Genomic DNA, 25298 nt, shown 5'->3' on the forward strand with positions numbered 1-25298 from the left:
GTGTCAGTCCAAGGAGGGTGCCACCAGCAGTCCTCTGACATGTGCCATCCCAAGCTGGGCACACCGTAAGGAGGGCACACCAAAAGGAGGGTGCACTCTAAGGACCATGTACCCATCAAGCAGGTGTACCAACAAGAAGGGTGTAACCTAAGGGTAGCATCACCCCAAGGAGGATGTCACTCCAGGCAGGTGTGTGGCAGGGAGGGTTCACCCCAAGGACGGTGTCACCCAAGGAGAGTGTCACAGCTAAGCAGGTGCATGGCAGGGAGGATGTACCCCAAGAACAGTGTCACCTCAGGAAGCTGTCACCCCTGGGCAAGTGTACCCCAAGCCAGGTGTGCCCCAAGAAGCACTGAACTCCCAGAGGTGCACCAAAAGACAGACATGCACCAAGGGTGTCATCTCCGGCTGATGCTGCCCTTAAGGGTCGTCATTCCCCAGCAGGTGCACAGCAGATAGGATGTACCCCAAGGACCGTGTCACTTGAGGAGCGTGTCACTCCCCAGCGGATGCTGCTCCAAAGAGGTGTCACCCCAGGCTGGTGCGAGGCACAGCGGGTGCACCCCGAGGTACAGCGCCAGCCGAGGAGGATGTCACTCGCAGGCAGATACCGCCCTAAAGGCGTGTCACCCCCGGCAGGTGCATCCCGAGCCAAGGAGGTCTTCCCATCCCCACTCCTCATCCCACCTGGCACGGGCGGCGGGCGCGCCCCTTCCCGCCCCCGCGCCGCCGGCCGGGCCCGCCGCTCCCCGCCCCGCCGCTCCCGCCCGCCGAGCCGGCCCTGTGCATTGTGGTCCGTCGGCGGGGGGCGAACATGGCCGAGAAGCAGAAGCACGATGGGCGGGTGAAGATCGGCCACTACGTTCTGGGGGACACGCTGGGGGTCGGCACCTTCGGCAAAGTCAAGAGCTGAGTACCGCGGCCGCGGGCGGGGCCCCTCGCCGCCGCTCCCTCCTCCGCGCTCCCGCGGCCTCCGCGCCCGCATCCCCTGCCCTGCCCTGCCCTCGGCGGCTCTCCCGCCGCGCCGGGGCCGCACAGCATCCCCGGGGGTCGGCGGCGGCCGAGAGGTTGGCGGAGCCCGGCGCCTCTCCGGGGTCACGGGCAGGGAGGCGGCGGCTTCCCGGGGTGGGGGTGACGGGGGTAGCGGGAGATACATCCCTTGCCCCTCGGTAGCACGAGCTGTCACGGCCCCCGGAGCCGGTGCTGCGGGCAGGATCCGCCAAAACTTTGCTTCCGCTCTGGGAGGAAGGTGATGGGAAGGCTGGACCGCACAGCGGTCACTGCCGGCATCCCGCCGCTCGGACCCGGGGCCGCGGTTCTCGCTGCGCCTTCCCGGACAGAGGGACGACAGGTGCTTCTGGTGAGCGTGAGGAGCCGGGGGTGAAATGGGTTTGTGCTGCCGCCCCTCCGAGCATCGTCCCGCGGACCGAACCGCGCCCCGGCAGCCTGGGAGCGGCTCCGGCAGCGGGCGGGCATGGAGGGCTCGGGTCGGGCAGGGATGAGAGAGTTGGGGGTGTTCAGCCTGGAGTATTCAGCTCCAGGAGATCTTAGAGCACCTTCCAGTGCCTTAAGGGGCTGCAAGAGAGCTGGAGAGGGACTTCTGACAGGGTGTGCGGTGACGGGACAAGGGGGAATGGCTTCACACTGACAGAGGGCAGGGTTAGATGGGATATTGGGAAGAAATTCTTGACTGTGAAGGTGGCGAGGCCCTGGCACAGGATGCTCCGAGAAGCTGTGGCTGCCCCATCCCTGGAAGTGTCCAAGGCCAAGTTGGGGCTTGGAGCAACCTGGGATAGTGGAAGGTGTCCCTGCCCATGGCAGGGGGGTTTACAATGAGATGATGGTTAAGGTCCCTCCCAACCCAAACCATTCCAGGATTGTAGGATGGAGGGATCATGCTGGGCTGCGGCTCCATACAAGGATTTCTTGGTCAGTCATACCAGAGCAGCCAACTCACATTTTGAAGGCACCAGCTTGGTTTTACCTGACTGTAAGGTTTGCAAATATTTGTATTTCTTTCTCTTGTGAGTTCTGCCATTACATGCAAATTTAATTTTTTAATCAAGATACTAAAAACAAAACAAACACCAAAATTTACTGTCAAACTGTAAGGGATAGCTGCCTTTCCTAGTAGGAAATGGGTTTAGCTTGAGCCAGGGGAGCAGCTGCCCCACTCGCTGTTGCCCCATCCCACTGGGATGTGGCTGGGTGAAGAGGTGATGTTCCTGCACTCAGTGCCTGGGGTTTTAAAATAAACCAAAACTGACAGCAGAGAGAAGAAACCACCATAACCACTGGAGCTAAGTCCACCTGTGACCATTAATCAGGCCCCTAAAAATATATTGCTCTATTTAATCCCAAACCACAAATTTACTGACTAAAGAATTATCAGAATAAATACTTCTAAGGGTAAGGACCATTTAAATCACTTTTGTGCACTAGCAGACCTCAAAAAATGCTCCAAAGGCAGGCCAAATTAAACCTGCCAACAATAGCCTTTTTTCCCTTAATTAGCACAAATACCCCCCACCCCACCTATGATCTGACTTTGTTAAAAATTGACAGTTTCCAAAGAAACATTTCAAATAACATAAAAGATTTCCTAGCTCAAAATCCTTTATAGGTGAGTAGTATCCTTTACATATTTTTTCTTTAATGTTTTGCCTACAACTGACAGGTGAAGTTTGTACTTGAGATCAGAAATGGATGAAGAAATGAAATCTCCTATTTATACAGAATTCTAGCATTTTAATCAAATGAGCTTTAGTAAAACCTGTATTCACATGAGAAAAGTAAAGGGGTTTTTGCCTGATTGATTCAAGTGTTGTGTGTGTTGTGTATAATAAAAGCTTTCTCAGAAAGAAGGTAGCTGCCATCAATGACATTTCTTGTTGCTGGTGTGTTTTCTTCAAACTCTGCCTTGCATGAGCTTTTGTTTGAGGCACTTTTTCTCAAGGTTAAGGAATTATAATTTACAATTTTTAAGGATTACTGTTGTTAAGGATGTGAATGTGGTGGATGGGTAGGAGGTCTCATGCCAATGGTCAATGTTGCCACACAGTATTTTACCAAATATAGTTGCTTTCCCAATCCTCTAGGCCAAAGATAAGATTAATTTGCAGAAATAGAACTGTGGAGAAGATCCTGGATTTTGAGTTTAGCAAAGCATTGAAGGAAGGAGGTGGCATCTCCTCCCTTGGGGGTTGGTAAGGACAGATTAAACAAACTGTCATGGGCATGTCTCACGCTGTGGGTCCCCAAAAGCTCCACTGTGACCACACCCCTTGCACAATGTGGTTCACAGTGGGTGCAGCTTCAGTCAAAATCCAGCAGAGTAACCCAAATATTTTTCCATGTGGTGCCATGCATGACATTCCCAGGGGCCTTGGTGGTTTCTTACCCATACTTGTTTGCCACCAAAGTGACCAGTTTGTGGTCCCTCAAGGACTGGCAGTGCTTGGGTTATGTTTATGTTAGTTCTGAGGACACCTCTGTGGGCTCCAGTTGGGATCACATCACGTTTTCCCAGGCTTTGTAGCATTGCTGTTGAAGGACAAACTTTGTATCAGATGGAAGGTAAACTAAAGGAGACTGACCAGATGAAGTAAAGGGAAAGGAGGATGGTATGACATGAGTAAGTGGCACTGGGGTAGAATTAATACAGCTTTGCTAAATATATGCTTTGAATGGATTTCATTTTTAACTTTGGGCTAAGATAAGGGCCAGCACAGCAGATAGGAAAAGAGTTTTCTTGCCCCTTCCATAAACTTTTACATTACCCTGAAGCAGTTACATTACCCTGAAGCACTGCTTGTGCTACCTGAGCTGCATCAAATGTGCACCCAGAGGGAGGGTTAAAAAGCATGCTGTAAAAAAAGATGCTATCAAGGGGTTTTAATTATTATCTGTGCTTATGATGCTGTAATCCCTATTCCTCCTCATTTTTTCTCTTAGGAAAATAACTAAATGAGAAGAGTCTTCTTTTCCAAAACTATTTCTATTATATCTCTTCCTTTCTTTCTGTAATAGCATGTGATGCTGAAGTGTTATCACACAGTTACAAGTGTGAGCAAATGGGGTGGCAGATAAGGACGCTCACACTGTGTCCTGTTTGGTGCTATATTTTGGAGTTTCGGGTCACTGTTGCCACCAGACCCTTACGGCTGTTTGGTTTCTTTGCTGCTGCTTCTCATCTCAGTGTTGAATCCATCTTCCCTGCTCACCCCAGCAGAGTCCTAGTTGCTGGTTTTAAGCTGTGGTGGAGCTTACCTGAGTCCCTGTCACTAAAAGGCAAGACATGCTCAATCCCCTCTCTAATGCTGCTGCTCAGACCTCCCTCATCCCACTGGGCTTTTAATCCAGGGAGGGAAGGGAGAGGTTTCCTCACCCCCAGCCAAGGCCACCATTGTCCACTCATGAGGTGAAGACAAACCCGGAGAAGCTGCTCAAGTGTCCTCTTCCATGCCTGTGGAAGACATGGAACCTGCCACTGCTGGGGTGATTCTGGAGCCACATCATCCCACTAGTGTGCTCCAACATATGGGCAGACAGTGACTTTGTGAGCAGAGGGAAGGTTGTCCTTACTGCTCATGTCAAAATTCCTGCAAGTACAGGCTGCAGCCAGAGAGACCTCAAAGGCTTAAAAGTCTCCCACCACATAGGAAATTGTGTTCTCTCTTTGTCTCTCTCTCTCTCAGCATTCAAGGAGGCTTAACAAGTCACTGGGGACAGAAACAATAATATCTCTGTTATCTAATGCTTACTGTAAGCAAAAGATGGATTACAAAACAGACTGTTTATTTTTAATTATTAATGTGTTTGTGCTAGGAAACCTTCACAGAGTTACACATTGTTTGTCACGGATGGAAAGGGGATGAACTATTTGGCAGTAGTATTAAAAACAGTAATTATTCATTCTGGGCATGGGAGGGGTTTTTTTTCCCCAAGTGTATAATAAAAATTTTTCAAAGCATATGCTGAAATAAGGCCAGAAAGGGTTGTCCTGAAACAATGAGCAGCAGAAATCAGGGTTTTCCTCTTAGTTCAGTGATCAAGCTCTTTGCTTTGGTGTTCCTCAGTTTCCCAAGTAATGGTTAAGTGTGTTATAATTCTTTAATAGAGCTGAATTAATTGGAGGCAGCTTTCAAAGTAGCTTTTTTGTGCTCCCAGGAAAGAGAGAGCAGAGATATCACAGAGTAACAGTTGACCAAATGAAATGCTGCTGGGAAAAGACTTGATCTTGAAGATGTCATGCTGAAGTTGTCTTGCACCTCTCTCTCATGCTTCCCCAGCCTCCTCAGTGTAACATATACTGTGCATATACCATGACAACCTTGGCAAAGAGAGATCAGTGCCCTTTCTAAGACTACTCTTGGCACAACTTAGGGAGAATTGCTTGCAGGGAATGAAGAGGCTGTATCCCAGCCCCTCTGCAGGCCCCCCTAAACCTTGAACATGGTTTTGTACCCCTTGCACATGTGCTGTTGTGCAGAGTGTTGCTTCAGCAGAGCCTCTCTGCTGTGGGGCAGCCCCAGCACTGCCCTGTCTCCTCTCTCTAAGGATACCCCAGAGAAAATGCCTCCTCAGACTATTTACAGCACTTTCCTTGCACTGCACAAGAGGAATTATCTGCCTCCTCCAGCCCTCAGCTAATCCCTAAATTGCATCTATACAGCAAAGCTGAGTTTATTTTCATTTCATCTAGGAGTTTTAAGTATTACGAGGAATAAAATGGACATGCAAAGTGGTGCTTTAATTTTCAAGGGCAGTAAAGTGTTTTATTTTTAGGATGCTCTTCTTGAGGAAAGAATCTCTGGCAGGTCTTATCTGGTGGCTAATAATAGTGACCTGGCGTGCCCCGAGTGGTGCCAGCACTGCTGCCCTGCCCTTCTCACACCGTTTGCTTCTGATCAGCTCATTAGAGCCTCCAAAATTACAGGTTCTAATAATGTAATAACAAGGTTTGCTCGTGCTAATTAACTCGTTGCGCTCCATGTTATTACTGGAAGGGTAAAATTCATAATTAGAGAGGATAAATATTTACTGTAAGCAGGTTTTCTGCGCAGCCTTTGGGAAGGCATCCATATGTCACTATTTTAATATCACCTTAGAAAATGCTGAGAAGGGGTAGCTCATGCACAGAGAACCTTTTTTAGATATGAACATCCAACTGGCAGTTTTCAAGCAGTTTCTGCTCTTCAGTATAAATCTTGCTTCCTAGGGGCTTTTTATTTTTTGCGTAGTCTGTTTATTGATAACAAATGGATCTCATGCTGAATTCATATCACATTATTAAGTCCAGTTCCCCCAGTGACTGTGGTGCTGCTCCCAGTTTGTGGTTACGGTTTATCTCTGAACACAGAAGATAAGCATCAGCATCTCAGTCAACCAAGTGCATTTTATGAAACCCCATACTGAAGTTTGCATCTTTCCTAAAAGCAGAATTTGCTCCTGCAGTCCAGCAGTGTTCCTGCAGCTTGTCATCAAACCAAGGAGCATACTTGAGGAAGTATAAATAGAAATTCATTTTAGTAATGCAAATCCTGCAGTCCTATTTTGGGCAGGGAAAATCCCTATGTGATTTTTTTAAAAAGAAGTGTGATGGTTTAGTTTTAAGACCAGGTTTATTAGGGATTTAGTCAACCAGTGTGTTACAGTGGAGATTGTCCTCTGCCATTTAAATATATCTGTTTCTGATTAATGTAGCTTTTACATGGTATAAATCCTTGCAAATTAGCTCAGGGTATGACCTCCTCCAGTAACTCACTCTCTTATATTTACTGAAGTGGTTTTGGCAGATGAGTCCCCTCTATTCTGTCTTCTGTGATTCCACTGGGAAAACAATGAAGTGAAGAGACAAAACACAATTTTAAAATATTTCACCCCCCTCATCTTTTGCTTTTTTTCCCCTTCAGGAGTGGCATTTTGCTTATAAAGCACAGTGAGCTAAACTGCTGGCATGACTCTTGCTTCACTGTGTAGTGACTTTGCAATACTCTCTTTCTAATAGTTGGAGAGCACCAGCTGACGGGGCACAAAGTAGCAGTAAAAATCCTGAACAGACAGAAAATCCGCAGCCTGGATGTGGTTGGGAAGATCAAACGAGAAATTCAAAACCTTAAACTCTTCCGGCACCCTCACATTATCAAACTGTAAGTACCCTTTCAGCTTAACCCTCTGTCTGCAAAGAGCCCTTGTACACAGTTAACTTGGGTTCAGGAGATGGCTTAGAGCAGTAAAAAAATTATTTTGTTAAGTTTTTGTGTGTTAGAACATTCCCTGGCACAGCTTGCCTGGAAAAGCTGTGGCTGCCCCATCCCTGGAAGTGTTCAAGGCCAGCTTGGATGGAGTTCTAAACAACCTGGTCTAGTTGAAGGTGTCCCTGCCCATGGTAGATGGTCTTTAATGTCCCTTCCAAACCAAACCATTCCATGAATTGCAGCATGGTCAGGCTTGTAGAGTGAAGCCTTGGCCTCCAGTCAATAGGATTTATGTTTTAACACACTGATTATCCAGAGCTTAAAAGAACATTTTTTTAAAATTTATTATTCAGACATAAGTTTTCAAAGTTGCCACTTTGATGAACCTGGGTTTAAGTTGTAAATCAGCACCTGCACTCCAGCTCTGGGATTCCTTCTCAATCCCCAGCTTGTGCAGCCAGTCCACATTAATGAGGCACTCGATAATATCTTTGGCATTTCTATAAAAGAAAGCTGTTGAATGGTAACTGCAAGGATAAGTTGACATTTAGGTCAGCCTTAAAACTGGCATGAGATATAGCAAATACCTGGGACTTAGAGGCAAGGGAAAACAAATTCTCTCTCCAGTTAAATAACTAACCATGCAGCAACTGTTGACTTTAGAGTAACTTCACAGTTCCATGGATTTATTGGAGAACAGATTGGTATTATTTCATGAAAAAGCCAGCAAGACTCCTCAGTTGTGTACCCAGCATCCTGCAAGTTAAGTCCTGTTCACACATTTGTCAAAGTATTAAAGCCTAAAAGTTAAACCAGTTTGGCAATTTCAATGTCATATGGTACACATTGCAATCATGGAATACAGTGATAAAGAAGAGCTGTGGGGAGGAGACCAGGTGCATAAACCTCTTTCAGTAACTTATTAAGTGTATATAAAAGGAATATTGGGGTAATTAACAGTAACTAAGATGTCTGGGTCCAAAGCTCTTAAAATGAGGTTGGTGCTATTGTGGGACTATCACATGTCCCCTTGCCCAACCTCTGAAAATTGTTTGAAATCTCTTTGTTTCAAATTACATGCCAGCTGTAAAAATTCATGAAATTCATCTATTAAAAAAAAACCACAAGAAGCCAACAACAAAACAATGTATCTGAAATAAAAGAAAGGGAGGTCTCAGCTGGTGCTGCTATGAATTCCTGGGGCTGCATTGACCTCAGCTGATCACTGGCAGTTTATTCCAGCTGGGACACTGAAATGCCCTTGCAGCGCTCAGGGATCATTTTGAATGAAAATAGAAAATAAATTTGCATGTCAAAGGTGTTACTTGGGGGTTTTTTTCCCCATTCTAGAATATAGAGGGATTTAATATTTGAAAAACAACTTTTTTGGGGGGGCTCATCTTTGTTTCTGTACCTGTCCAAAAGAAGCTCCCTCTAGTGCCTGGAGTTCTTTATCCTTGATATGAGGGAGACCAGATGTACCCTCTCCCTGCCCCCCACCTAACCAAGCCTTCATTTCTAAAGCTGTTCTTGCAGATCTTCCCAAAATGGAAATTTGAAAGTCAGGACAGTCCTAAATGTGATAGTATTGCCTGGCAGACATTTCAGAGGATTATTAAAAAGGTTGCTGGAAAATCTTAGGCCTGTGAAAGAGGTGCTTTCACAGACAAGTGAAAGATTATACTGGAAATAAGAGATGGCTTTTCAGAAGTGGAAAGCAATTACAAATGCAAGATCCAAACAAATGCATATTTTAAGCATTGCTGTGAAATTAATAATCTGTCTTTCCCTGTTCTTAATTATATTTTTTTTTCTAAATCCACTTTTGTTTTTGAAGGTATCAGGTCATCAGCACACCAACAGACTTCTTCATGGTCATGGAATATGTATCTGGCGGGGAATTATTTGATTACATCTGTAAGCACGGACGTGTAAGTGCCAGTACCATGTCAGCCCAAACACTTGTGTGGGAAGAGGAGGGTGTTTAGAAGCAAAACGACTGCTGAAGGGAACACAGCTAAGGTTAAGGCCCAAAATAGAAGTTGCTTCACAGCAATCCCATCTGGAGTGTCTCGTACCCGTCTCGCACTAAAGTTGTGTGTGATTTTTTTTTTGCAATGTTCTCTGGTGTATTTTGATACTCAAACCAAAATATCCAAGGTAACGTGTTGCTTAGTGAAAATATTTGTAAAACGAGCTTATTTCTGTAATTTTTAGCTATGGATTGCCTGTCAAAACCCCCATGGTTCAGCAGCAAATTTAGGGCATTGGAGGGGAAGACCACTCGGTGTGGTCTCCACCTCAGTCATTCACCTCTCCCAGACCCACCTTTGCCTCCACATCAAGTTCTTTTTAAGGATTTGGCTTATCCAAACAACATTTTCAAATGCCAGTAAACCCACCTCAGGGGTAGGTTGAGCCTGTGAAATGTGATATTATGGTTACAAAGAAAATTGCTGGTGTCTGCCCTGTGGATGTCCTCGTAAGGCAGGGAGCAGTTGCAGAGCATGGGCTGAAGTGGACATCTAGAACAAGGCTTCAGGTGAAGGATCAGCCCACCACACATTTCCTTTCTGTGCTACAAAATTAATACATTTACAACAAATTGGTTTAGATCAGTGCAGTGATCATGGAGCTGATTCCATTTACTTTTCTATGCACAGTTCTGACTTCTCACATTTTTTACCCATCTAGATCTTTTCAGTGACTAATTTGATCCTTTCTGAACTTTTGCATTCAGTAACTCAATTTCTCATGAAGGAAGTCTTTTGGAATTCATCAGGAAAAATAATCAGTCATTTAAAATATTATTTCTCTAATATAGCTCATGCAACTTTATAGCTTATGTAACTAATTAAAATCATCACAATATTGCACCTTCAGCTCTTGCTTCCAAAGCCGTATGTCCATGAGGAATTGCTCCCAGCAATGTCCTCCGTGGTGTTTTGTCCAGCCTGGGTCTGCAGGGCATTGTCTAATAGATGCTTTAAGTTCTTGATGGCTCAGCTAAATTGAAGTTTGACGTTTCATCTCTGGGCTCTATCTTTTACAAACCCAAGCACACTATAAAATACACGAGTGAGAATCTGCTTTATTTGCTGCTTCTGGTCGCAGGCACGCTGTGATTTTCTCTCTGCACCCTGCAACACTTTGGCTCCTTGCTAAGTCAAACCTTGCCCTGCCAGCTCTGCACGCAGCCCAACCTTCAGAGCTGTTTCCCTTTGCGCCCGCAGGTCGAAGAGGCAGAAGCTCGACGCCTTTTCCAGCAGATTCTCTCGGCGGTGGATTACTGCCACAGACACATGGTTGTGCACCGAGACCTGAAACCGGAGAACGTGCTGCTGGACGCACACATGAACGCAAAGATAGCTGATTTCGGTATGTGACCCCGGCAGCATTCCAGAAAGGCAGCCAGCGCCGCCGCGCTTGCCGGAGCGTGTCGGTGGAGCGCTCTGTACAAAACCCAGAGCCTGCCTCCCTAACCACCACCAGTTGCTCTACCTGAAAAGCCCACAGTTATAAACACTGGCCTTTTTGCAAAGGCAGGGATTACTTATTGTAGGCTGCTGCTGTACTGGCACTGAGAGTGGAGCGGTGAAGTAATTTGTAAATCTTTGCTATGTTTTAGTATAATCACCTGACATAAAGATTTAGCTAATATATGTTTAAGACAAACTCCATGCAGTTAATTCAAGGGGAGCTGAATGTGTGTGTTTATTTTCATGCATGTTCTCTGTACATTTGGCCATGTGCTCTTGGCTTCACTTCATTTTACAGCGAGCAGTAACAGGAGTCTTTAAGTGGCATTACTGATTGAAATCCATTAAAATACCCAGGCTACCAGCTCTGTCCTGGTAAGTCCTTTCTAGCAGTGATAAATCCTTTTGAAGACTTACTCATTTCACAACTCCACCCAATTCCCATGTAAAGTAGCTACTCTGGGATGAATTATGTCTCTTTTCCTCTGTGGTCTGGGCTTTGCAATTTAGAAAAGCAAAATTAGCCTGAAGTGAATATTCCTTGGTTGGGTGTGAAAAAAACAATAATGATAATAATGATGATGATGGTGATAATAGTATGGAAACCAGTTTGAAGGAGCCTATCTAAACTATGATAACAGTTCCCCTCTGAATTTCCCCCTCCACTTGCTTTACCTCTCCTCCTCTGTACATCACGGAGTCCTCTGTGGTTGGACCTTTAGACCAAACATCAGTATGTAATAAACATCTTGTTCCTAGGATTGTCCAACATGATGTCAGATGGCGAATTTCTACGCACCAGCTGTGGTTCCCCAAATTATGCAGCCCCTGAAGTAATCTCTGGAAGGTAGGACATTCCATTTCTAATCAGATTCTGTGTGAGCACATGGACTTTAAATTTGTTCTTGGCACTGGAAACAGCTTTGCACATTTAGTAAAAGCAGCTGAGTCCTTCCAACCTGCATTTTATGTTTTGGTGAATCTACTGGCAAAGATCTGAAAGTTTTTTTGGTTGTTTTATTTCTCAGTAACTGTAATAGCAAACCTTATTTTGCTAAAGGTGTTTACTTTGGAGGGATTATTAATACCAGATGTTGACTGTTTTTATTAATTAAAGAGGGTGAAAATTACTCTTTGGATGCAGATACAGAGGTTCCAGATGGTAAGGCTTTTTCAGATCACCTCTCCTCTCCTGCCTACCTGTGATATAAAACAGTGTTAATGAGGAAAACCATTCACTAACAGAAGAACCAGAAAGATTTTTAATCACTTCTCAACACTGTTGAGCTCTTGCATTGAAAATACTTGTCTTCTGGTTCCTTAAGCGAGGGGTTTTGCTCATGGCAGTAGGTTCAGCCATTGGAGCTTTGTTTTGAACTGATGAATTGAACTGACAAACCTCCACTGTGGTTGCATCTCTCAGCATGCAACATCTGTACAGCACATGGGGTATTTAATGCACTCTACAAGGTTGAGTTGGACTTCTGCATGTCAGTACAGAAGTGTTACCCACCTGTATTTTATTGTCAGAAACAGAAATTACATAGAATATACATATTTCCCTAATTCTCTCTGTAATAGCATAGCAAGGATTGCAAATACAGATTTTCAAATTTTCAGTTCTCTGTATGGTCCTTCAAACTGCCCATCTCATTATTTGCCCAATATCTTTGAATTGGTCTTTGCATGAGCATTACTTTTCCTAACCATGTGTTTTTTTGCCTATAACCGTAGCTTTTAAATACAACATTTTGTTCAGAGTGTGTTTGCTGTGATTATGATTGTTTTATCCCTGTTTACACCACTGCAAGTGTTGGCAGAGTATCCTAGGAATTAGACTAACATCCAAACACCCTATTGTGACTACAACTTTTTGTGGGAAATCAAGTAAATCCTCATTGTCTAGAGGGGACAAAGCCAGAAACGCTACTGGGATTCCAAAAAAAATATTAATGGTATTTCCATGTCCTTTTCATGGCCAGGCACGTTTTTCAGTTTGTATGGGAGAGAAGGCACACAACAGATTAGCAAAAAGGATTTAGTCCCTGTGTGCAGAGCCTGATCATTCCAAGGGTACAGGCAATACAGCTTAATAACAACAAAAGTGAGGAAGAAAAACCCAACCAAGCCTACATGTAGCACTTTTTCACTGGCTACATCTGCATCCCTCCTGCATTGGTCCTACTTACAGTGGGATCAGTATCAGGAATGCCTGAGTTTCATATTCCTGGATAATATCCCAAGCTGTAGCACAGTGTGTGAGAGCTGCATTTTGGGGGGAAAGACATGACCCACTCTTCCTGCCTTGCCTGGTGGGTGTGTGGGGCAGGGAGGAGTTGACTGCTGGCTCCTGCTGCCTTTCCTTGTAGTGCACAAAAGCAGTAGAGCGTGACAGCTCAGGTTTCAGAGTCGTAAAAGTGCATCTCATTTGGGTTTTAAAGTCCAAAAGACTGTTCAGGCAATGCAGTTATCAGCAAAAGAATCAGTCTTCTGATCTGTGGGAATCAGGCATGGAGGCAGGACCAAGGGGACATCTAGTTAATTGTCTGCCTTTCCAAAATGACTTTACTGCTGTCCCTGGCCTCATCAGGGGAAGTCTCAGCCATGGACAAGCAGACCTGGTGTTTTGGCAGTGTGCAGAAAATGGTTGTGTGCATGACCAATGCTTTTACTACACTGTTGTGTCTTCAGTAATGCTTTTCAGGAGGAGCAAGTGCAGGATGCTGAGGTTTCAGGAAGAGACTTCTGTTCTTCTGTTTGAACCTCTGGGGTTTGATAGGGTTTCACAACCTGAGAGTAAGTGCTGCCTCCCAAAATCTGAGAAAGCATCAGTTGTAGCAAAAAGAGATAAGCAAATTGAGTAAACAGCAGCAAATCTTGTATATTTGGGGAGTCACAACTTTGTGATGCCAGGAAGCACATTAGCAGCTTGTCGGAAGCAGGAGCACTTGCATACCAGCACATAAACTTACACCAAAAATAAACACTCAGAGTATCTGCTGCTGTTTAATCTGCCTCGCTGAATGAACAGAAATTGCTGGCTGAGCTCTTGGGGCAAAGGAGCAAACATCCTGGCAGAATTCTTGGAAATGTGGGGTTTGGCTTTTTGGAGAGTTTGATGGAGGCAGGAGTGTACATGGCTGTCCAGAAGAGTGTGGGCAGCCAGTGCCAGTTCTGCCGTGTCATTTCCCTGAGTGGTTTCCTCTTAGGTAGGTTTGGTCAGGGGGAACCACATGAGCAGCCCCAGGGTGGGCTGCAGCTCTGTCTCTGGTGGAGCTGGCAGTGGGTCCCCAGCTCACCTGGTGGGATCTGCACCCTGACTAAGGAGAGGATGGGGAGTGACACGTTTCTTCTGCCCTTGCCTTTGTGCAGGCTGTATGCTGGCCCAGAGGTGGACATCTGGAGCTGTGGCGTCATCCTCTACGCCCTCCTCTGTGGCACTCTGCCTTTTGACGACGAGCACGTCCCCACCCTCTTCAAGAAGATCCGGGGAGGAGTGTTTTACATCCCTGAATACCTCAACCGCTCCGTTGCCACTCTCCTCATGCACATGCTGCAGGTTGACCCCCTCAAGCGAGCAACCATCAAGGATATCAGGTCAGCTCAAGTGGGCTGGGGTGGGCTGGCTGCCTTTGAGGGGCTCTGTTGTACCAGTGGCACAGGAAGGTGACTGTCCTGGGGGTCAGCTGCTGGCAGGTGAGCAGGGTGGTTTACAAGACTAGTCAGATGGTTTTTGTCCCAAGTGATTGAAGGAGCAGCCCTGCATCCTCCTGTGCTGCACAAGAGGTGGATGCTACTGGTTGGCAGTGGATGATGAATCGGGTGATGAATTTTTATATATTTTATATACATACCTATATATAATTCTATTTTATTGCATTATAAAATAGCCTCAAAAATCTCGTACTAGCACTTAGTAAAACCAGCTATATCATGGAATAATCCTAAGAACTTAATACCCACCAGCCATTTTTCATTACTTTATTTCAAGCCTACCTCCTTCTGAGTGCCAGTTCAGAATAACAGGGTAATCATTGTACTTACTGTCTATCCAATAAAAAAGGGGGAGAAGCACAAGAATTACTAACTTAATCCATAAATACTGGATGTAATTTAAACAGTAAGCAAATGATTCATCTTTAAATACAGAGCACTTTTTTTGTCTAGTCAACGAGCATGGTGCCCATGAACCTTTTATGTGCATGCATCACTGTGGAAATTCCAGGTAAAGGGAGCAATTAGGCTCTTAAGCAGATACTTTTGTCTGCAGAGATCATTAAAAGTTCATGGCTGCTAGTAGGACTTCAAAATTCTCACAGCCTGAGCCATTTTGGAAACATTTTGTAGAACTGAAGCCTGATACACATTTTATGAAATCATTACTTCTAGCTGGTGTGCTAAACTCATGCATAAATGTTACTAGGACTTTCAGGCATTCTCAGGTCTTTAATGCATTTTCAATGGATGGCCTTAATTTTACTCTTCAAGTAAAACCGTGTGAACTGCCCTTTTTTATTTATTAATTCCTTAAGACTAGAGGATTTATTTGCATGTTAAAGCAGCAGCATGTATGGCAAGATTACAGTCAGTAAACACACAGAATCTATAGACAAGGCACTGCCTGGCTTTTAGGCACTTAATTATTATTGACTTCATTGTGAATTGGTGGGAATTGGGTACATGGATAGCTTTGATCTCTGTCAGAGCCATGGGAATCCAAAAGTGTGAGAATCTCCTAAGTGCTGAGGTCATACTTCAAAGCCCAGTGAGCAGAGTGTCGTCATTGTTGCAGTACTGGGACACCGTGCACGTCTGGGTTGAGCTCCCCAAACAGCAGCTGAAGGATTGGTCTTGGCAGTGGTTGCCCTGTCTTGCCTCTCACAGAGCTCACGGTGGCTCCTCTCTGCATTCCCCAGGGAACACGAGTGGTTTAAGGAGGAGCTGCCCAGTTACCTGTTCCCAGAGGACCCTTCTTACGACGCCACCGTCATCGACGACGACGCAGTTCGAGAAGTGTGTGAGAAGTTCGAGTGCACAGAGTCGGAGGTGATGAACAGCCTGTACAGCGGTGACCCTCAGGACCAGCTGGCAGTGGCTTATCACCTTGTCATCGACAACCGGAGGATCATGAACCAAGCCAGCGAGTTCTACCTCGCCTCCAGCCCCCCCACTGGCTCCTTCATGGACGACAGTGCCATGCACATCCCTCCTGGGGTGAAGCCGCACCCCGAGCGGATGCCGCCGTTGATAGCGGACAGCCCCAAATCGCGGTGCCCTCTGGATGCCCTCAACACCACTAAGCCAAAACCCCTGACTGTCAAAAAGGCCAAGTGGCACCTGGGAATCCGCAGCCAGAGCAAACCCTATGACATTATGGCCGAGGTGTACCGGGCTATGAAACAGCTGGACTTCGAGTGGAAGGTAGGGAGTACTGGTGCTCCTTGGGGGTTTTTCAAGCATCATTTTCTCATGATCTGAATTGCTCAGGGAGGATTGATTATGTGTGGTTACAGCCTCACCTAATTACAAATAAATGCCCCCACCTTGCAATCATCCTGCTATTGCTTGTTAATAGAAACACAGTGAATTAAGGTGCCAGCTGTGCTTCAGTGCTTGTGGTGTTTATTTAGGGCGTGAAATAAGAGTTTTCTTTCTGAGTGCTTCTAAGCCTTTGGCTGGAGAGATGATTCTGCCTCGTTTAGCTGTGGGGATAAGTGGAGCTGTTCACATTTCTAATTTTAGTGGCTAATTCCTTGCGAGGTCATCTTGAGTGCTTCTGAGGAAAGGAACTTTCATCATTTCTGCCTGGCCCTGTCAGTCTGTGTGCTGAAATGGCGCACAGTATTCATCTTCCTTAAAGATGCATAGATAAGGGGCAGGGGGCTTTGGGGGCAGGATTTGTGTTATTGATGTGGTAGCCTTTTCTGAGATGAAGATGGAGCAGTGCTTGTGGACCAGATGTTCTTTCAGGCAGTGCTTCCTCAGTTTGGAGCTCAGCTTCTTGATTTAAATCCAGATGTTTTAATTGACAGTACTCCCTCCAGATATTTCTCCAGATCTATGCAACATTTAGTCACAGTCTTTTTCAAAGTCAGAATATAAAAATCCCTAAGTTAGCCTTGAATATCTGCTGCTGAGCCTGATTCCCTAAATCTTGGTGCAGCCCCTGAGGTGAGCTCTCCTGACTCGTGGCCTTTCGCGGCAGCCTCGTGCGAGCATCAGGAGCAAGGTAAGGAGACTTTCAGCCCAGATCTCCATCACCAGAGGAGTTGCACTCTTTGTTCCAGGTCCCAAGCCTTATACAGTGCGAATGTTACTGTGCTGCTTCTTTAAAGCTTCCTGTCTCCTCCTTATTTTTGGTAATAATTACATCTTTAAAGCCAAGTAGCTCCCAGAAACCTGATTTCACTGGATCAGCAAAGAGATGGACTGTTGCCAGGTCCACCAGCCAGGCATTTGTTGGCTGCATGATTATAAAGAGTGAGTAAACCTGCTGTATTTCTGGTACAGCTTCACAAACCAAGTCAGACCGACATCTTTGTGTAGGCAGTGGAGCTTATTTCATATGAGGAGGTTTCACAATAGTCTTTCCTACCCTGAGAATAACTTCAGATGTGACTCTCCATCAGAATAGCTTTCTCATCCACACAGTCGGTTCATAAATATAGCACTGAGAAAAGTTCTCATTGTAAATGAGGTGCAGCAGATTGTGAGGTGGGAAGCAGCAAGGGAAAATACACAGCTCGAGGCTGATCCGACAATGCTGCATTTAGCTGTGCTGATGGGTGAGGCTGCCCTGCCCAGCTTGCCCTGATTTCATGGACACTGTCTTTGTACATAGGTCTATGAGTGGACTTTTTGGCTCATACGGCCACGGCTGGTGGTGAGGGAGGAGCAAACATCAGTTTGGTGCCTGGCAGATGGGTCACAGCAGCTTTGTCTGCCAGCAGCTGGTGAATCAGAGCCCTAAGAAGCATTTTTAAAGATAGGAGGAAACAAGAGATGAAGCTGTTTGCTTAATTTTGTAGGCACTGTTCTTTCTAGAAACTGTTTTTCCCAGAAGGTGTCTTGCTTGTATTTAGAGAAAATAAGCAATGTTGTTCCTGCTGCCTGGAATCTTACTCCTGAAAGCAGGTTTCCCGTTGCAGGTGGTGAACGCCTACCACCTCAGGGTGCGCCGCAAGAACCCGGTGACGGGCAATTACGTGAAGATGAGCCTGCAGCTCTACCAGGTGGACAACCGCAGCTATCTCCTGGACTTCAAAAGCATCGATGGTAAGTAGGACATGGTGCAGAGGGAGATGTGAAGCACTTACAATGGCAAGGCTGGAAGTTTGAAAACAACTCTCTTCATTTTGAAGTGCTTATGCAGCTGTTTCAAGTCAGCAAAACCCCTTTTGATCTGTTTGTCTCCACTACTGTTAGTAGTCCCTTACCAAACCTGCGTTGCAGATGCCAAATTAATTCTACTTTTTTTCTTTTTCTTTCTGATGATCCAGATGAGGTGATGGAGCAGAGGTCGGGCTCTTCCACACCGCAGCGCTCCTGCTCCGCCGCTGGCTTGCACCGTCCGAGGCTGAGCATCGACGCCGCTGCGTCCACTGAGTGCCAGTCCCTGATGGGCTCCCTGAGCGGCTCCTTCGTGGGCAGCATCCCCTCAGTGACCCCACGCCTGGGCAGCCACACCATGGACTTCTTTGAGATGTGTGCCAGCCTGATCATGGCCCTGGCTCGCTGACGGGTGCCACCGAGGCGCCAGTCCCTCTGCACACGGTACTGCACTGTGAGGATCTGGTCTGACTTGTCCATCCCTTGTTTCTTTTGCTTCTCGTTGTTCCTCCTCCTCCTGTGCCCCTCACCACTCCACAGCCTGTGGCATGGAGCCAAGTCCAGCCCCAAAACATGCTCCCCTCTAACGAGGCGCTGAGGAAATTAAGAATAACTTCATTTCGCTCCTTGTGCCTGGTGAAATGTATCCAAGACCCATGTTTTTCCTAGTGAACCCAATGGGAAATGTTGGCGTGGCTGTAGTGTAGCAAATGTATCACTGAGTTTTTGGAAAATGCCTCCCCCCTGGTTCGTCCTGGCCAAGCTTCCTGCGGGGTCGACAATGTACAGGGAGGCTGATGTTTCCCCATTGCTGCACAGAGCAGGGGCAGGATGTGCTGAGCCAGGTCAGGGGTTGACCAGGAGCTACATGAAATGGAGCTGAAGGGTAATGAAGTAGCTCTGCAGGTTCACACCAGGGAGTGTCTTCTGGTAACACTTTTCTCCCAAAGTAGCAGCTACTTAGATGCTTCTGTTTCTGCACTAGTGCAATATGACCTCCCTCCCCTCTTTTTTTCCCCCCTTCTTAAGATGGGGAGGGAAGGTGGGATGTGCTAAGGTCCTGTTGTAAATTTGCTGTGGGAAAGCCTCCACGTGTCAAGTCTTTGCAGAGGAGTGTCCCTAAGGTGCTTTATTTCCTCATGAGAGCTCCGGACAGCACTGACCTGCTCACCACGTTCGGAGCTGAAGGCAGCTTGCCTTTTTTCCAGCCCTTAATCGTCACCCTTCTCCAACTCCCTCACCCTCCCCTGCTGCACCACCAGCTCCAAGGGCTGAATTCCAAGCAGGGTTCAGGTGAGCCACCAACAGAGAGCAGGATGCCAATCACCCACCCAAAAACCTGGCACTTTGCCCAAAGGTGGGATCATCACTGCCGGGCGAGTGCCAGCGGCATCGCACAGCTCCAAAATATTCACCTCTCACCTTTCCCATAGGAAGCCTCTGCCTGCTGTGACCACCCTAAAATCACTGCCAAATCTGCCTTCCCTCCCTCCCCTGGTCACTGCTTTCTGCTGCCAGAGACTTGCTTTTCATGCCGAAGGGCTCTCCCGTCCTGCTGCTTCCCACTGGACTGTGACCTTCACCACTCCGCTGATAAGGCAGGGATATCAAATCCAGAGTTTTACTGTTTCTTTACTACTGGCTATCTGAGGGGTAGGATTTTATTTTTTAAGACAAACTACGGGGATTTTTAAGGTTAAATTCTTGTTTTTCAAGGGTAAACCCTAATGCACGTGTGACTTCTTTGTTTAAAAGAGTTATTATTTTTATTACACAGGCTTAATCTAATGGGAAGCGTTGACATCTGCTTGGCTTTGCCATAGTATTTAATTCCATTTACTTGATTGCAAAGTAATAGCATAATCAGTCAAGGAACAAATGCTTTATGAAAACTTTGCCAAAAAACTCCTGGGTGGAGGGTTTTGTTTTGGTGTTTGGTTTTTTGGGCTTCTGTGTGTTCTGTTTTATGAAACAAAGCAAAGAACTTTTGCTGGTCCCAGGTGTGAGATTGTTCAACTTGAAAAAAACTCATCAAACTTTTTGATAGCTTCTTATGACCTATCGAGGTTTTTTGCTAATTTTTTTGTACAGTTGCACTTTAATTTATACTTTCTGTAAGTTTCTATGAGAAGCAAGGAAGAGAACAACACATTAAGCCTTTTTTACTTATCGTTTAAGGTAATCAAGACAAATATGGGATATTTTTGCCATCTACTGGCAGTTAAGTGGATGTTTTCAGCTTGAAGTCCCGTTTTTTTTAAAAACACAGAATTGCCTTACTTTTGTTACAGATTGTACTTGGATTCTCCCTAACGTGACTTTACAGCTCCAATTTTTCCAGAAGCCACACAAAATAGAAAGCTTCCAAAAAAAAAAAAGATCAGTTTTGCTGTTGAGCTTTTGAACACTAAATCCAACCCAGCAGTGGTTGGATTGTAAACCCACAGCAGAACAGTTTTGTTTTTAAAAGAAATACTGGGAATATTTGTAGTTCTAGATTTTGTAACGAGCCTTTTCGTATATTATGATTATGAAATAGATACTCTGGGGTGGAGGTTGGCTTTGGTGCTGTGTTTGGTGGCTGTCAGATGATGTGTCTCCAGGGCTGTGGTGTGAGCAGGTCACACCTGGCAAGGATGAAGAATCCAGACTCTGCATGCAAAAAGAACCAAACCCAACCCCACCTTCACACCCACCCCAGAGCCAAAGCTGAGCAGCACCCAGCCCTTTAACAGCTTTTGGATCACAGAATATTCTGATTTGGAAGGGACCCACAAGGATCAATGCTGAGACAGAAGCAAACAGCCCTAAATGATTTTGGGTGCTGGAGATAAGCCCCTTTGGAAAGGAGCAGGAGGGGGCAGCTGAGCATCCATAGGGACAGCCATTAATTTCCATCTAGGAAACAGCTATGATTGAAATTGTATTTGGAATGTAAAAGGCTTTTTAAATCTTCACTCCCAACTGAGCATCTTGCTTGTCCTAGAAACACCTGTAGCCCCTTTGATAAGGGACTGGTGTGTTTAGAATCTGGGGTTCAGAAGCAGGTAGATGTACAGATGTCTTTTTTTAAATCGACTCTTGTCCTCTGGGATTTCTTACCCAGCAGAACTAATAGTATTAAACAGCAGCAAATGCCCTTGGGAGGAAATATTTGCTTCCTGGAGGTGGGTGGGATTTCTAGGTGGTAGAATAAGCCCTTGTGGCACTTGGCATCTTCTCAGAACCATGCAAACATTAACTCCTATGTGGATCTGCAAAACCAGTCCTGCCTGGAAGGCAGTAAGTTACTCAGTCTTCCATATGGAGAGACTCAAAGAGATGAAGCAACTTTCCTGCTCTGTGTCAGCAGAAGCAGTGGAGTGAGTAGGACTGATGGAAGTACCTCCTTAATGAACACATGGGATTGAACTGTCCATTACAGCCTTACCCAAATCCGTGCTGCACTTTGAAATACTCTAAGAACTTTCACTTCTTTTTATTATTTATTTTACCTTCAAATAGGCTGTTTTCTGTTTGCCAGCTGCAAAGAAGTTGCTGACCTCCAGTTACATTTTCCAGAGGAAAAGTTTAACTTTTACACTGTTACACTGTGGTCAGCTCTTTTGAGTTATGCTGGTACATGCACAAGCAACGGGAAAAGCAGGGTAGACGTTATTTGAACTACAAAAACTTGAATTAATCCAAGTGCAATTCTTCAGAAGCCACTGCACAGCTGTGCTTTGCAAGCCACAAACTCACCCAAACTTTGCTTCAGCCCAAGAGGGAGAGAGAAAAAATGCAAAGGATGTAGAGTTCAGGTAGGCTCCAGCAGTAACCTCCAGCTCCTGGAGGAGTTAGTTCAGAAACAGCTTCTACTGTTCTTGTTGGCAAATACATATATATATGTGCATACACACACACATATATATATATATATATAAAATGTAAGTAGCATCCCTGTGGTTGTCCTCTCAGCTTTATTTGCCTAGCAGGGTAGCTGTGTGCCCTGGACACCTGCCATCACACACACTAATCCCAGCATGCAAGAGGACCTGGAGAAAAGGGATGCTATTTTTACACCCTCTTTTAGGTAAAGCCCATGAGTAGCTTAGCTGACCCCATTGGACCCGAGACAGCCTCATCCAGGAGGAAAAGTGGCAGCAGGAGCCACAAGAATCCTGCCATTCCACCCTCCCTGGCCAAAGCCCTGGTGCCAAAGGGGTTTTGGGGCAGGTTTATTTTTGGGAGTTGGAGCTGAGCAGGTGAAGGCAGCAGGATATTTTTTTTCTCTTAACGGGTCAGAAACTCCTCTTCAGCTGCGTGTCCAGTTTAGCATTTCATAAGGTGTGTACAAGCACAGGGTTATATATATGGGCAGTATTGTAAAAAAATGAATCAGCTGGCTAGTACCTGTTGTATATACATTTTTTTGGTCTGTGATTTTAATGGCATTTGTAACGGAATAGATGAATTTCGAACAAAATAACCATTCTGTCTACTCCTTTTTATTTTACTGCTCCTTACCATCAGTGTGCACCCCCTGTAGAAGGAAGAGAGACCTGTGTGCAGGACATGAAATCGTGCCTTCGACATACATTAGGACTGCTGGAAGTCACAGCTTTATTTCACGAGGTGCACAATTTCCCCAGCCCATGCAGAGTCCCCCCAGTGAGACATGCAGGACGTGTTTCTAAATACTTGAAGTACCATTTGTTGTGCAATTATTTGGCTTCACCCTTTTATTAGCTGAGAGGAGAGAGGGAAGAAGAATTGTGCATCTGGATAAGCCAAACAAATCCCCGCTCCAGCTCCTGCAGTGTTTTCCTGGAAAGTTTTAGGCTCTGGTTTTGTTCCAGGTATGTGATGTACCTACTTGAGTCCCCTTTCTTAAGGTCTTACTTTGGTATGGGCTTTCCATTTAGTGCTTTCCTTTGGCTTCCTTAGCCCTTCCCTTATATATCCCTTTTCGTGACTCACTTATTAAAAAAGCAACAGCTTCTTGTAATTCTGAATTTCCAGTTTGCCTCCCGGCCATGGAGTTAACAATTTATCCAGAGGTACCTCACTCCCATGCCTGAGAGATGAACTGGTGTTCAGAATTCCCACATTACACCTGTTGATGGAACAGTGACTTTTGCAGAGAGCACACCTGGTATTCAATGCACAGATCTTTGCTCATATTGATCATGAAAATTAGAAGAACTGGACTGTAATCAAAGCTATACCTGCAAGCACGAGTACACTTTTGGTGTTACAAAAAATATCTGTTTTCAACAAAAGCCTTGAAGTTCCTGCTGAAGCTGCCTTAATTTACAAATCAAAGTTTATTTGTAAGATTCATCTCTGGATTTTTTTTTTCAAGTTTGGAAATAGTTTATCCTCATCTCACAAAACTGTGAAGTAGGTACTGTAGCCATGGTGATATTTATTCTTGTTGCTGGAAGCATGTTCATGTGTTCTGTATCATGTTATATTCACGTGTTTTGTACCTCAATGCGTTTGTTTTGGTTTTTTTCTTTTCAAGCGCAAAGCAAAACTGAATCCCAGGATAATTGTAGTGTCCTTGGCCCAGCACTGGGGCAGACAAACTCAGCTCTATTAGAGAGATGAATCAGACTAAGTCCACTGCAATTTTTTAATTTATACTCTAAGGAGTATTTATGATTTATAATATTATGTATTTATGAATTTTTTCGTTAAAATAATGAACTTTAAAAAGCTCTGAGTATAGGCACCACTTCAAACATATCATTAACATGAAGCTCAGAAAAAACCCCTGGGCTCTATAAATACTCCATCCTTCTTGATATTTTCTATTTTGTCAACTCAGAGACTGGAGAAAGTTTTGTTTTCAGATTCATGGCTTTAGTATTTTCTGGGGGTAGCTGTTGGGGAAGGGCACAAAGCCTAGGTTCAGTTTTGTCCTTTGTGCATTAGATAATCACAAGGAAGCCTTTTTCCTTCCATTTATGGTGTGGAAAGTGTTTCTCGGTGTACTGCACTGCATGTGATAGCTGTCTCCATGGTTGACATTGGCACTTTAATAAACTCAGAGATGAAAAGAGATAAAAGCAACAAATCCTTAAAATTTACTTATTTCACAGTGCCTTTTTGCAGACTGGAGTTGGCTGGTAGAGTTTTGCTCTGGACTTCCTTGCACATCCCACCTGCAGGATCACGGATGCCCTCAGGGCTTGGGGATGGCACAGAGGGGCAGGAAGGGGATTAATATATACAAAAGCAACTTAAACAGTTTCCCCAACCCAGTATGTATTCCAGGAGGCAGACCTGAAGGTTTTCTGTATTAACAAGCATCCACCAGAGCTGATGGACTTGTGCTGACTCACATCTCAACTCCTTACACCAACACATAGAGAGGATAATTTTAAAGATATTGTGCAAGAATAACTTTTTGCTCTAGGAAAGGTGTTGGGGGGAAAATTAGGGGCTTATTTCCTATATGGCTGTGATGCAGCAGGATGTAAATACAGTTAAAGCACACAGCTGCAGTGGATGCCCCAGTTTTGTCCCTATCTCCACTCTCCTTTTTACACAATTTCTGTGATACAGAATTGCCCTCTAAAAAATTTCAGTTCTCCTCAGACTGAGCAAATCACAATTGTCATCGTCTTGATTTCCTTTTTTGAGGAGCAACACAGAGGAACAGGGTTTAAAACTCACAGAAGAATTATTTTAAGTTTTGATGTGGTTAGGATGTACCAGCAAGGCCATAAAAGGGAAAAAAAAAGGACGAGTTTCATTTCCTGACCAATATCTTGACCTAAACTTATCCAATGTGTGGTTTAATTGAGGAGATCTAAATTGCTCTATCTAAAGCATTTTTGTATTGTCTGGAGACATCCCCTAGCAAGCTCTTTTCTTCTGTACATGCACTGGAATTTGTCCATGAGGAAAAGTATTTCTAAGTGTATGTGTAAGGCTCCCTTGCATTAAATCAGCTGCCAATGTGGGTACAGAAGTTTGTATTTCATGTGGATTTGGGGCACAACCCCACAATGATGTGCGTCATTGCCCTGGGATCAGGGCCCAAGCACATCTAGCACAGGATATGTGGGGGGATTTTTTTAAAAAAGCCTTAATTTAAAATAAAAACTTATTAAATGACTTCCTTAGGAAGCAAGAAGGAGCTCGCACGTGTGGCCAGTGCAAGATTTGCTTGTAGTGCTCCCGAAGCTGGTGATTAATGGACTTCATGAGTTGTGAGTTAGCACTGAGTGGGAAGGAGGATGAGGAAGGAGTTGAGGAAAAGGGTGTTTTCTTCATGGTATTAATCCTAAACATTGCCATG

At 45.1% G+C, this 25298-nt stretch overlaps 1 protein-coding gene across 3 annotated transcripts; it reads left to right on the forward strand.

Moving 5' to 3' along the window:
- The first annotated feature begins 774 nt into the window (after nt 1–774).
- On the forward strand, nt 775–24190 carry PRKAA2 (protein kinase AMP-activated catalytic subunit alpha 2). Of its 3 annotated transcripts, none has more exons than XM_071565078.1 (9): nt 775–908; nt 7010–7151; nt 9037–9130; nt 10433–10577; nt 11438–11525; nt 14051–14275; nt 15595–16099; nt 17827–17953; nt 18178–24190. In XM_071565078.1, the coding sequence occupies exons 1-9, from the start codon at nt 815–817 to the stop codon at nt 18414–18416; spliced, it is 1659 nt and encodes a 552-aa protein (XP_071421179.1). In that variant the 5' UTR covers nt 775–814; the 3' UTR covers nt 18417–24190. The 3 variants fall into 3 exon arrangements, with proteins under 3 accessions (XP_071421179.1, XP_071421178.1, XP_071421177.1); XM_071565077.1 differs by lacking the exon at nt 775–908 and adding an exon at nt 1224–1360; XM_071565076.1 differs by lacking the exon at nt 775–908 and having other exon boundaries at nt 7072–7151; nt 18178–18451; nt 22520–24190.
- The last annotated feature ends 1108 nt before the right edge of the window (nt 24191–25298 follow it).

Source organism: Pithys albifrons, chromosome 10 (assembly GCF_047495875.1).
Source record: "Pithys albifrons albifrons isolate INPA30051 chromosome 10, PitAlb_v1, whole genome shotgun sequence".
Taxonomy (NCBI): Eukaryota; Metazoa; Chordata; class Aves; order Passeriformes; family Thamnophilidae; genus Pithys; species Pithys albifrons.

Excerpts from the sequence above, each read along its gene's own strand:
- PRKAA2 (XM_071565078.1), top strand. The coding sequence starts at position 815 with ATGGCCGAGAAGCAGAAGCACGATGGGCGGGTGAAGATCGGCCACTAC. Across the intron at positions 909-7,009 it reads CACCTTCGGCAAAGTCAAGA|TTGGAGAGCACCAGCTGACG; the intron begins GCTGAGTACCGC and ends TCTTTCTAATAG. Across the intron at positions 17,954-18,177 it reads GGACTTCAAAAGCATCGATG|ATGAGGTGATGGAGCAGAGG; the intron begins GTAAGTAGGACA and ends CTGATGATCCAG.